The 13,074-nt window shown below is 47.9% G+C and overlaps 1 protein-coding gene across 2 annotated transcripts in view; it reads right to left on the minus strand.

Annotated features, from left to right (window-relative positions):
* The window catches only part of LOC144093875 (LHFPL tetraspan subfamily member 2a protein), a 99,375-nt gene that overhangs the window by 7,069 nt on the left and 79,232 nt on the right, over positions 1 to 13,074 (minus strand). For both annotated transcript variants that reach the window (XM_077627615.1, XM_077627617.1), the window contains exon 2: positions 9,794 to 10,067. In XM_077627615.1, coding sequence (XP_077483741.1) covers positions 9,794 to 9,980 — 187 coding nt within the window. In that variant the 5' untranslated portion in view covers positions 9,981 to 10,067. The remainder of the gene's footprint in view (positions 1 to 9,793; positions 10,068 to 13,074) is intronic.

A 13,074-nucleotide genomic window follows, 5' to 3' on the forward strand; every position in this document is an offset into this window, starting at 1 on the left:
TTCACCCTTTTCCCTCATATATTTCTTCAAACTGCATGATGCTTCCACTTGAATGCTTGCAAGCCTATGCCACTCCAATTTCCTGCTAGCACATGGTCCCATTCAAGAAAGCATCTGCTCTCTATGTTTGAAGCATCTGCTCTGATCATGCCGTAAAAGCAGTGAGCAATTAGCATGTATCATATGCATCGTTGACAGATGCAAAAAAGTCAGCTTACTGTGCTCTGTGCAAGTAGATGTTAGAATTTATCTTGTAGGCCATTCCAGCAACCTCTTACTGCATTGCTATTCTTAAGGTGTTTTTGGTTTGTGTAGTGTTGCTTTCAAATAATAAACTTTATTTTAATTTCACTTATCACTTCTTTGTAAAAGCAAAACTCAATCAACACTATACAGCTTTTTTGAAAACAGTGCCAAAGCAAGAAGTTATCTTCTAAAACTATGCAACTCAGCATAAAGATGCTGGTACGTTAATATCACGGAATACAATGCAACGCATGAAATAGGGGTGAAGGAAAAGTGCGGTACGAGGTCTGGCAATCTAAAAACTTGTGCTGACAGTCAGCCCGTGCTTGTCTTATTCCTCATTATTGTTCCACTTGCTGCGCTGAATTCCATGAAGTTCGAGCAATTCCTTTTGTGCTGGACAATACAACAAACATATTCAAATAACACCCAGGATAGCACTCTTGCACGATAGGTAGTGACTGCTATTAGGTTCACATAGGTAACTGAAGGATCACGACACATAAAAGAAGGAAGCACAGGGCCCGATGTACGAGAAATCAATGCAATCAAGGCGGAAAGCTGGGCTAGTTGGTGTTTCATCTGAACGTATTCTTTTCCGCCAAAACCCACAAAGAAGGCATGCCTCTCAGAGCAATTGTATCCGAGAATGAAGCCTGGCAAGGCCTGGTATCAAAATACCTTCAAAAGCACCTTAGCCAACTAGATGTAGAAGACCCTTTTCGTGTGAGCAACTCAAAGGATGTGATTGAATTTTTTGGGTGAGCAAGGTGGTGCTTCAGGAGCTAATTTCGCCTTTTCAGTAGATATTGAGGAGCTCTTTTATTCCATTCCCCAAATAGAATTATTAGACGCAGTAAAAGAGCGAATTGAAAGCTGGGGGGCTGTCAAGTTCCAAAATAGCAGCGGGGTTTCTGTAAATGACTTTGTAGCGTTAGTTAAGTGTTACCTCTCATCCACCTTTATTTGTTTTAACGACAAGTTGTTCGTTTAGCGCTCGTCCTGTCTACTTCTATGTCTGTGTCTTTGTTATATGCGCTAGTCTTTTAATTCATGATGAAACACCAACTAGCCCAGCTTTCCGCCTTGATTGCATTGATTTCTCGTACATCGGGCCCTGTGCTTCCTTCTTTTATGTGTCGTGATCCTTCAGTTACCTATGTGAACCTAATAGCAGTCACTACCTATCGTGCAAGAGTGCTATCCTTCGCCCTGAAGAATGGACTGGTACCGCCTGACGTGCAAGCTTTGTTCCATCCCTACCAAGCATCTGTACGACATACCAGAAGAATCACCAAGATCTTCCGTGCCGAACTCTGGAGAAGCATTTGGTATTTGCAGTTGTGCTTACGTGTGCATGCTGCGACCAGGACAAGCTGCCAGGTAACCTGTGATGCCTTTATCAGGACTTGGGCCAGAGAGGTAGCGAATGTTACCGAGTTTCTTTGGTCTTGTGGCCTGCCATCATTGTGTGCTTGGAAAAAAGCAAAAGAGGATTCCCAAGATGTCCCTAAGAAAAAAGTGTTGTGTTTAGCAGAATGTGGTCTCCCAGATAAACAAAAGGTTTTGAGCTGCGGGCCTAAATTTTGTAATGAGGTTAACGAAACACCTCTCGGACTCATTACCATGGTTAGGAAAGTAGGGCAATGTGCAGACGTGGAAGACAAGGCTAGATGTATTTCCGAAGGTGTCGACTGCTTGTCGAGTAGAAAGCCGTGTTCGCGTGGGGTAACGCTAGCGGTGAGCAATACAATCCATTACCTCAAGAAGAATAACCTTTCTTTGCTGACCGCTGATAAAGAGGGTGGATTCGTCGTGTTGCCCAAAACGATGTATATCTTGAAAAGGCTAAGCAAGCTATTGACAAGAATTTTATTCCCCTGAAAATATCTGGCAGAAAAGTAAAAGCAGAGGCATTAAAAATGTGTGAACGGCTCAATTTGACAGGACTATATCAGTCTGTAAAAACAGCGAAGATGCTGGGTCTGAACGTATTCTTTTCCGCCAAAACCCACAAAGAAGGCATGCCTCTCAGAGCAATTGTATCCGAGAATGAAACCTGGCAAGGCCTGGTATCAAAATACCTTCAAAAGCACCTTAGCCAACTAGATGTAGAAGACCCTTTTCGTGTGAGCAACTCAAAGGATGTGATTGAATTTTTTGGGTGAGCAAGGTGGTGCTTCAGGAGCTAATTTCGCCTTTTCAGTAGATATTGAGGAGCTCTTTTATTCCATTCCCCAAATAGAATTATTAGACGCAGTAAAAGAGCGAATTGAAAGCTGGGGGGCTGTTAAGTTCCAAAATAGCAGCGGGGTTTCTGTAAATGACTTTGTAGCGTTAGTTAAGTGTTACCTCTCATCCACCTTTATTTGTTTTAACGACAAGTTGTTCGTTTAGCGCTCGTCCTGTCTACTTCTATGTCTGTGTCTTTGTTATATGCGCTAGTCTTTTAATTCATGATGAAACACCGACTAGCCCAGCTTTCCGCCTTGATTGAATTTTTTTTTCTTTAGCCCCAATCTAACCTCAGTGAACATCTTGAGCACGGGCAGGGACACTTTATTTTTCGTTCTTTTTACTGTCCCAAGAATTTTTTTGTGAACACCTTGAAGGTGATTTCATGTACATTTATTTCTCAATTTCGTTTTCATTCTGGCCTTCACACGAAGACTGTGCATGTGCCCACCATCACAGCTTTTTTTTCAGACTGTGCTCTAGCTAGTTTAAGCAAGGGAAATGTGCTAAAAATTGGCCGTGGATTAGCTCGGATATGTCAGGATATACGTAGCGGAGGCACGTTTCCCTGGCTGAGCTTGTGGTCACTCTATGTTTAGCAATGAGAGACACTGGGCCCAAATTGGGCTCCATCTTGGCGGCTCTGCGCCGTCTATTACGCTCGGCAGTCTGGCATCCCTGCTTGGCATGCTGTTCCTCTCTCTGTTCAGGTATCTCCGCTGCTCTCTTCACCTTCTTACGCTCATCCGCTCTTTGTTGAGTAGCCAAGTGCCAGGCGACAACCTCAGGATCAGAAGAGTTAATCTTCTCTTGTCTATACCACCGTTTAGCAGCAGCTGGAGTCTCCTTCTCTGCATCCACGTCAAATGTTGTTATACAGCCGCCCATTACGTGTCCGCCTTTTATACACAGTGCTGCGCACGCGTAATAGTGCGGTGAGGCCAGCGAGGCGACGGCGAAGCGCGCGGTGCACCTACAGGGTCTCTCTCGTTACCATGGTATCGGCGCATGCGCACAGCTGGCCTCTTTCAGCCGCCGCGAAATGCTCGACTGGTAGCCCAGTTTAGCTCTCGCTACGAAAGGCACGGACGAGAAGAGCACAAGGACGGGCGCATAGTGGGCGCATAATACTAGCTCTAGCTAGCCCTAATTTCTTCGTTTCAGAAGTATTTAGCATACTTTACCCAGCAAAATGGACTTTTTTTTTTGTTACGTGAGCTGTCGAACGCAGCAAGCAATATTTCAGACAACTGTGAGCTTGGTAGTACGTCTTCCACCATTTTCTTGCTTACAGATTTTGCCACCAGTTTTAAAGTCTTTTTTTTTTTCTAGAATTTCATCAATGCTGATGTTTTAATATAACATTTTGACAGTTTGTATGAAATTGTGTACGTGCATTACAAAAATTAACCATAGTCTTTGGAAAACGACTAACTGGCTTTCTTGAGGCCTTTAAGCTATCTAGGCTGAAAAATATTACTTTTGAACCGAAATGATAAAGCGGCTTAAATAGTCAGGTGAATAAAAATCACTAGACTTTCCATCTAGTCAAGGAGCAACAAATTTCGTCTAAAGATACGTCCGATGTACTAGTTAATTCTCATCAAAGGTACAGCGGACATCGCTGTAGGTCGAATTGAGTCCCCAGATCAGCTTCAAAAAACGGATCTATGGCCTTTAGGTCGATCCGCGGAGAAAGTCACGTTCAGCACTTGCGTGTCATGCTCCCTGCTACGCGCCCTTCCCCGCGAAGCACGTGGAAGTTTCACACGCCACATTCCTGGCCTTCGAACAAGTGCAAAGACAAGTTCGCCCATTCTTACCTGCAGCTGAACCGATGAGACGACGATGAAGATGCATATCTAGCTCTCGTTAAGCGATACTGTATACAGCTATATGTTGAAAAACAACCGTCAAGGACCAGAATCAGCGACTGATAAATGCCAGACCAGTTTGAGTCCCGACCTAATGAAACACTTGAAGCACTCCCACAAATGGTATATAGATCGGTACAGACAGCCATAACATAAAGCTTGCAATATTGAAACGAGTCACCACATGAACCTCTGGACAGTCAAATCACCTTCCCACGTAAAGGTGCGGTTAATTAAGAAATACCCACGACAGCCATACTGAGCAAAAATTGGAGCGGACACTTTAGCTCCGCCTTAAGGGTATGACGGCATAGTGTTAATGGGTTGAAGCCCATATATGCGGAATTGGGCATTCTCTATTGTAAATTCATAGATCGCTGGGAGTCCTCATACCACTCATGGCGCAGTGGTGCAGTGGTTAAGCGATGCGGCACTGCCCTGCGATGGCAGCTAGGTGTTGCCACTGAGGTCCAGGTTGCTCTTCCAAAGTAACCTCTCGCGACCAATCACATCTTTACCTACCACCTACCATGGTGGGCAGGTTGCTGACGCCACAAGGCGACGCGACCTGGGTGGCCCACTTAGGCTGCTTCTAGGATTTTTCGCTTGCAGCGCCGATGACGACGGTGGATTTTCTGAAGACTGGGAGCCTTAACGCGATCGCGCTAAAAACATATCATCTAGCTCGAGGTGTACTTGTGAGTTACATCTTTCAGATGTTGCTGGAAGAAAAGATACGGTACAGTGAAGTAGCGAAAGTCTAGCAATTTTTCAGGCACCGTTGCTGCAGCTACGTGCACAAGGAAACCAAGTCACGCGAGAGAGCTTTTAGTGCTGCAACTGGTGTAGCATGGCATGGCCTGCACAAATGTAGACTGCAGCACAAGGCAGCAGCGGACAAGCTTACTTCTGACTCGCCTCCAAAAGTATATACAGTGTGATATGGTGGAATTGTCAATGAGTTCACGTCTGTCAACAAAGGTAAACTCTTTCCTCGGCGGCAACGGTGACGGCGTAGCGATCTCCGCCAGTCTGCCTTTTCTGTGGCCTTTGCCAGAGCTTCAGACTGAGTTTTTTTTCTCTCTTCTTTCAATTTCTCTTTCCTTGACGGCATTCCTACATTTTCTCTCCCTTCTTTTTTTTCTTTCTCTCACCTCTTCTAGCTTTACATGACGCTGGGAGGGTGGGCTCCCAATAACGGCTCCTGCCGCGGAAGGAAGAAAACGTTCCGTGGAAACCCCTGTGAATAATGTCCAAATGTGCAAAGTCGCACAAGCAAGTCTTGAAAGGAAATAGTATAATAAACCAGATGACTTTACTCTTCTTAGTGAAGGGACACAAAACGAATGCTGCACGCGATGAAGGGAAGCGTACGTTTGGAGGCTTCTCGCAGCAAAATGCGGCACGAGGCGATTGTGTCGCCTACTGTATCGAGTTTCAAGGGTGGCGGCCAGCTGACCATGCGCTTCACACCGTGACCGATTTTACATACCCAAAAGAGCAGAATAAGCAAGCTGGTTCATCCCGAGAGTGAAAAGTCGGTGTGAACAGGAAACAAAGACATAAAGACAGCAACTGCAACTAAAAAATAACGCGTGCTGACCTCCAACTGAATTCATTTTGGCGAAATCTCCGCATTTAACGCCTTCAGTCACGCACTACCATCCTCTCAAGGAAAAAGTTCAAAATTCCACATTTTTGTAAGAAACGTGTCTAGACAGCAGACAAAAATTCAGCCCTCCCTGATGATTATTTATGCAATTTCTGTCGGGTACTGATATCTCCACGTGATGATTCTACAGTGTTTCCCGGATGCCTATTGTACTCCGGACTCATTGCAGAAAGAAGAAGCGATTAAGTAAACAATTCAGCTTATCTTGCACCGTTTGAAAGCTCTGATGCGTGCAGAAGACATGAACGAACACGCATACATTCCGGAACCACATCAGCGCTTGCCCGAAACGTGGCGGCGCACTATCGAGGACAAAGTCTCCAGGACGTGTGAGTGGCAACTTAAGCAAACATCTCTGTTATTAGCATGCGTTGAAGTTGGGCTCGCGTGCTTTGATGTGCGGCAGTCAAATGAGGTGACAGTTGGAAGTAGCACCTGCAAGGCTAAATCGGTTTTCGTATGTCCTGGAGAATTGTCCCCAATACTACATCTTAAAAACGGTTTTTGCATTCATTTCGCGTGATCGGATTAAAATGGTTCTGCACTGGCTTATAAGAAGGGTTCAAAATGAATGAATGAGTGAATGAATTAATCCTTTATTGCAAAGGAAGGATGGCACTTGGCCGCTGTTGGCGAATTAGAGGAGAAATGGGGGCGTAGGTGAAGAGCAGCTTCTAGTCGGTCAATCGTCATAAAGGGATTGCAGTGTTCCACGATGCGTTCCGATTTACGGCTGCGACCATGAGTGTGCAGCAACGCGAGTAGCGTTTGTTCCCGTTCGTGAAAAAAAATTATTTTATTAAAAGAAAGTATTACTCGGTGTTTATTCACAAGAGACGGCCGGTAAGCGCCTCTCACTCAAGCCAGGCTCCCGTATGTCAGCGACCGAAACGCGTACCTCGAGTCCAACGCTTGTCGCAGCTAATATGGGCGTCAAAAGAAAGTGGCAGAGCATCGATCAAGGGATCTGGCAAAACGTTTCAACAGATTTCAGTCCAAGGAAACAAAATGTCAAACGGGATCGAGCGACGTTGGCGTCAGACTAGCGCCAGTTCCTCTCGTCAAGTTCGAATTCGCCCCGCACCCGGGTTCCGAGTCTCAAAAGCGCATCCCGTATGCAGGATATAAGGCGTTCAGACACATATTGACCCTCCCATTTATTTTAGGGCGTTATGACGCACAAGCAGCCAGAAGTCAAATGTAGCATTCAATAACTGTGCTTGGCATGCAAAACTGTTGAACAATGCGCTGCATGCTAAGCTGCGCACCTTTTCTGCTTGTGCTGTATTATTTCCGCAACAAGAAATAATAATAATAATAATAATAATAATAATAATAATAACGATGAAGATTTGTATGGTAATTTGAAGAAGAATGCATTCAAAACGTCTCTCGAATAAATTCTCTAAAGCTAGCTTCACTGCACTTATAGTCTATCCGCGGTGAAGCACGCTTTACAGGCAGAAAAAAAAATGAATCGCGCTGAGAAGCTAGCCAAAAAACGCGCAGCTTTCTAGCTGCCAGAGAGTGGTTCAGGCCAACTGTTCGAAATGTTCGCATCTTAATGCAGCACTGGGCTGAAACAGACAGATTTACACCATATGTAAGAGGCTCTAGCGCAGTGCCTTAGCTCGCACTTTTGTTGCGCGGTCAATACGCAAAGTTTTAATTCCTGTTACTGACGACGAATCTAAGGCCAAAAAGCCGGAGAAAGACGCAAACTTGATTAGAGTTGAGAAAACGCGCGGAAACCAAGGAGCTGCGGCCACAGTATGCACAGCCGGGCACCACAATGCGCGCTTGCGCGAACTGAGCGATTACATCTGCCGAATAACCGCAAACTACGTTACGGTAGTGCCAGCAGCACGTGCAGTATGACAGCTCTTTCAGCGTCGACGTTCAACAAAATGTGCACTGTATTAAACAGCGCAAAAAATGGTAGGATTTTAACGTAGTTAAACCGAGTAGACGTGCGAAAGCATGTGTTTAGCCTGATTGGCTCATGGCATTATTTGCTGGGTAGTCGGCACATCTGGCGAAGATATTAGACTCAGGTTAATCCGATCTGATCTGTTCGCGCAGCAGAAGGAAGTTTATGAAGACGACGATGTGCAATGCACAGTGCGAGACTGCGTTGCGGTTTAACATGATGCGTGATCAACTGCGGCGATAGCACAGTACTTATTTATTTATTCACTCAAGGTCGAGGTTCCAGCGATGGTCTCGCTTTTGCAGCTTTGGTTGTGAAGTAAACCTACTCTTGTGTCAGCTGGGGCGAGGCCGAACTTGCACAGCACTGATCAAAAGCCAAGTTTTAAAAAGAAAAAAAAGACTACACATCCAGCCACGCGTGCTATGCCCGTGTCAACAAAACCCAAGGACAAAGTAGGGGGGTGAGCAACGGACTAGCTTCGATGACGCGGTCGAGCTCGCACCTTTCCTTCCTTATGTTTGTCATAGTATCCCATGTCGAGACGTCTACCTACTGTAAACGTCCAGGCCGTTCTACCCTAATGAACCAAGAAGTGACCTCAATAACTGTATCATTTCTGCAAAAAGTCGGAACGCTCACATTCGCCCCAAATTTACTACCACTGCGTGACTCCCGCATCGGCCATAGGTGGCGGCAGTGAGGCGGTCAGATGTCATGCAGAAGCATGTAACCAGTGTAATTCACACGCCACGCATGCTCAGTAGTCAGTCCGACCTCTGAACTTTTGTTCACTAAATACGTTTTCACCCTCTCCCTCTACTACAAGATGATGTGTAAAGTCACGATGTTGTGACGTCGCGGCATTTTCTATCGAGCTCAGTGTCACGCGAGACAGTCAAGCTACACCCATAGCTATAAAAGAGAGAAAAAATTAGAGCGGACATTTTTGCTCCGCCTTAAGGGTATAACGCGATACCTCTAATGGGTTAATTCCCATGCATATGCAGGATTGGTCATTCTCCTTTACATTCACAGATCCCAGGGAGTCTTCATACCACTGCTGGCGCAGTGGTGCCGCGGTTAAGCGATGACCCTGCGATAGCAGGTGCTGCCATCCGTGGGGCTTGTGCGAACCAGGCTGCTCCTCCTGGGCAACTTCTCGCGACCGATCTTTAATTTAACTGCAACCTACCGCGGTGGTCAAGTTTACTCACAATCCGGTGGGTGGGTTGTGCTGACACCACAAGGTGGCGTGATCTAGGCTGCCCACTTAGGCTGCTTCTCCGGGGATTTTTTCGCTCACAACGCCGGCGCCGACGACGCCTGATTTTCTGCACAACGGGAGCCGTAACGCTGCTGCTTTAACATCGCTGCAGACAGGGAACGACTTGCTTATATGAAACCGGAGACCTGTGCTTACGGACACGACTATACGATATACGGTCTGCGCAACGTACGTGAAGCTCTGGTCGGTTTTCCTAGGTCGCCCTACTTCCCTCGCCAAATCCATTTTGAAGCAGTCTTGAAGTGACTATCTTCTTACAATGTATTATAATGTATCACTTCGTTCTCCAACGCATCTAAAAGCCATTCTTTAAATAAGCTTCGTCAAACGTTAGTGAACGCGCGCAAATATGTGCCTCATAACCAACCGGCGCCCACTAACCCGATCTCTTGATCAGTGCAGTGCAGCAATATTTCTAGAGAGGTGATACCGCGGTTCTTTCCCTTTTCGCGACATGAACGCGCGCATTTTCCAAGGCCAGGCATTAAGTGCGAACACGACCCAGGGGAATCTGGCGCCTAATTAGGAGAGGATCGCGGCCAACGTACCTATGGACGGCCGGTAGAGCTGCGGCGGCCGCACCGTGGCGCCGGACAGCCTGCCGCGGATGAGCGGCCGCTTGGGCGCTCCGACCAGCCACGTGGGGGTGACGACGGCCGCCAGCATGGACAGCGCGGTCGCCACCGTCAACAAGGTCCACAGCAACGTGCGCGACGTCACGATCACGTGACCCATGGCGCCGCCTGTCGCCAGTCAGGTCAGCTCAGCCTGGTGACGGCACGCCGACCCGGCGACGGGCGGAAAGGCCGGGCAGAACTGGGCCTGCGAAAATACAGGGAAAAACATTTTTTTTTTTTTTACAGCCAACAACCTTACGTTGCGTCTTTCCAACTGCCCACACGTCCGGTGAGCCGGTAAAGGAACGGTTACAGGAAGGGTGGCGGCTTAGGCCGCCAGGGAACGGTCGATAATCGTTGCTCAGCTGAGTCTAGAACAGCGAATTTCAAGGCTTGCGAGATTACGCTTCCATATAAGTACACATTTGTTGCTGACAAGGCATAGTAGACAAGGCACGCACGATACCTTCAATGCATGAAAGCACTGAATGTCTACATTTCCGCCTGCCCGAGCCCGCCTTTCATTGACGGACAGTCATCTCACCTGGACAGCAATAAACTTAAATAGTAATCCAGGCTCCGGATCAACTGGCTGAAAATAGAGAGCGTACATGTTTATATAAGCGCACATGATTGCATATATGGTCACGTACAGCGCACATTGCATATAAGACCGCATATGCAGGACAGGCTACATCATCTAGGTCAGCTTGAAAGAAGAAGTGGTGGACAAAGAAGAGGGTCTCAACATAAAATATGGAACGGCTAGCTGAGATTCCAAAAGAAGAATAAAGGAAATACAGCACAAACAACATGCTCTCCTCTTCGCTCAGTGTGTACGCACGGTTAGAGATCCACTACACCACCTCTTTTTTCCGCTCCCACCTTCCTCCCTTCCCTCACAGCGCTTTTGAGGTGCTCACACCCAGGGTTATGCCTACAAATCTCCAGGCGACATTGAGGTTTACCTCGAAGGCACGAGAATAAGGAAAGTGCCACTCATCCGCATTCCGGGCCTCTGGCTTCAGAACGACAGAAAAGCCGACCACATGTTACTGCGTATCCGGACTACTGCCCTCCAGATCTTCCCCATGATTCGGCGCATCATTCGCAACCGAAAAGGCATGAGAGAGGAGGATACAATTCGACTGACACAGGCTCTAGTTATGAGCCGCCTGTCACACGGTCTCTCATTCCTACCACTTCTGGGGAATGAGCGAGACAAGGCCGACGCCATCATTCGTACCCCTTACAGAAATGCATTAGGCCTCCCGATGTACACGGCCAGCTCCCATCTCGACGACATGGGACTGACTAACACCATTGAAGAAATTTCGGAAGCCGTCCTAGCATCGGAAAAGGAACGCCTCCTCACCACCAAAGCTGGACGCGCAATCTTGGAAAGAGTGGGCTCCCCCGGCTGACATACGCGCCGTCCAGGACAACCGAGACCCACCCTCAACTCTGCGAACTCACGTGTATGTAGCCCCACTCCCGCACAACATGCACTCGGACCCACAAAAGGGACGACGAAAGGCGCGAGTGGACTACCTGCGCCGCTTACACCGACAGGCACGAAGTGCTGTATACGTCGACGCAGCCATGTACCCCGATTCTACAAACGCGGTGGCGGTCGTCTTGGACACCAATATCAAGGAAATCGCCAGCGCCTCCTTTCGAAACTGCTCTCCCACAGTAGCAGAAACTGCTGTAATCGGCCTCGCCATCCAGCACAGCGATACCATATGGGAAATGAGCTAAAAATTGTTACCGCCTCCCAGTCGGCGCGTCGGCTCTTCCTCTCTTGCAGACTGCCACACTCCGTCGCTCCTATTCTGACTACCCCGCATGTTAAAAATTCCACATGCAAGCACCAAATCACTTGGACTCCTGGGCACGAGGGGCTCGAGGGAAACGAGGCCGCGGACATTCTAGCTCGAGGATACACTAACCGAGCGACTAACCTCCCCGACGTCACCCCTCTTCCCTCTATGTACGGCGAACGCCTCCTCCTTCTCCGAACACAAAGGCAAGTCTATCCCCCAGCACACCGTAAGCTAACGGCGGCAGAGGCGAGGGAATGGCGACAACTACCGACGAACACCTCTCCTAACCTACGCAAATACCATATCATCGTCCCCGACAGATATGACAGCATCTGCCCCTGGTGTGGCGGAATTCCAACAACATACCATGTAACATGGGGCTGTTCCGGTCCCAAGCCCCCCGAACTAGACAAACATCACTTCGAGAAACAGTGAGAGCCTGCCCTGCTCAGCTCTGATTTGGCGACCCAGCATAACCTGATATCCCAAGCAAGAACAACTGCGGTGGGCATTGGAGTCCTGAACATCCAAAATCTGTATTTTCTCCTCTTTATCCTACCTTTTTGTGAATAAATGTTTTCTACTACTACTACCCGCCGCGGTGGCTCGGTGGTTATTACACTCAGCTACCCAGCCGGAGTATCCGCGTTCGATCTCGGCCGCGGCGGCCGCGTTGCGATGGAGGCGAAACACTAAGGCGTCTGTGTACTATGCAATGTCAGTACACGATAAAGATCCCCAGGTGGTCCAAATTATTCCGGAGCCTTCCACTGCGGCACCCTCTCTCTCTTCTTTCATTTCCACCTTAATCCCGTCCCTAATGGCGTGGTTGAGGTATCCACCGAGAATTGAAACAGTTACTGCGCCCTTTGCTTTCCTCAAAACATTTTGGCAACGCGACACGGTGCAGCTAGCATGCATTCCTGACGCTGCCTAGCCCGGCGTTAGCGCGGAAACTACTTAGTCGTTTTTGGTGGTGCGCTGCTGAGATGCACAGGGCGAGGTTAAGTGGTGTCCCCTCGGATGATCAGCGTTGCAAAGTCAGAATCACTAACTCTGCGTTGAACAATAAGCCTCACACGCCGTCCCCGTTGCTTTTGCACCTGGTGTGTTTCGGTCAACGTCCTTCTGGTGCAGTGGAGACGTCTGAACATTTACTTCAGGAAAAATAAAACGAATCCGCGCGGACGAGGGGGTGGGGGTTGAGGCACGGAGTCTTAAGTAAAAAATCAAGGAACTTGTATTTAGAACCAACCATATAGTCTCGCGCAGTCGGCGTAGGTTACAAGGGCACGATGGTGAAGGCTCGTGATCCTACGATCGTGGTCTTCCAGCTACTTAGCGTCAGGGTAAAATCAGTGCAGATATTATACTACTCAAGTCCTG

Source organism: Amblyomma americanum, chromosome 6 (assembly GCF_052857255.1).
Source record: "Amblyomma americanum isolate KBUSLIRL-KWMA chromosome 6, ASM5285725v1, whole genome shotgun sequence".
NCBI lineage: Eukaryota > Metazoa > Arthropoda > Arachnida > Ixodida > Ixodidae > Amblyomma > Amblyomma americanum.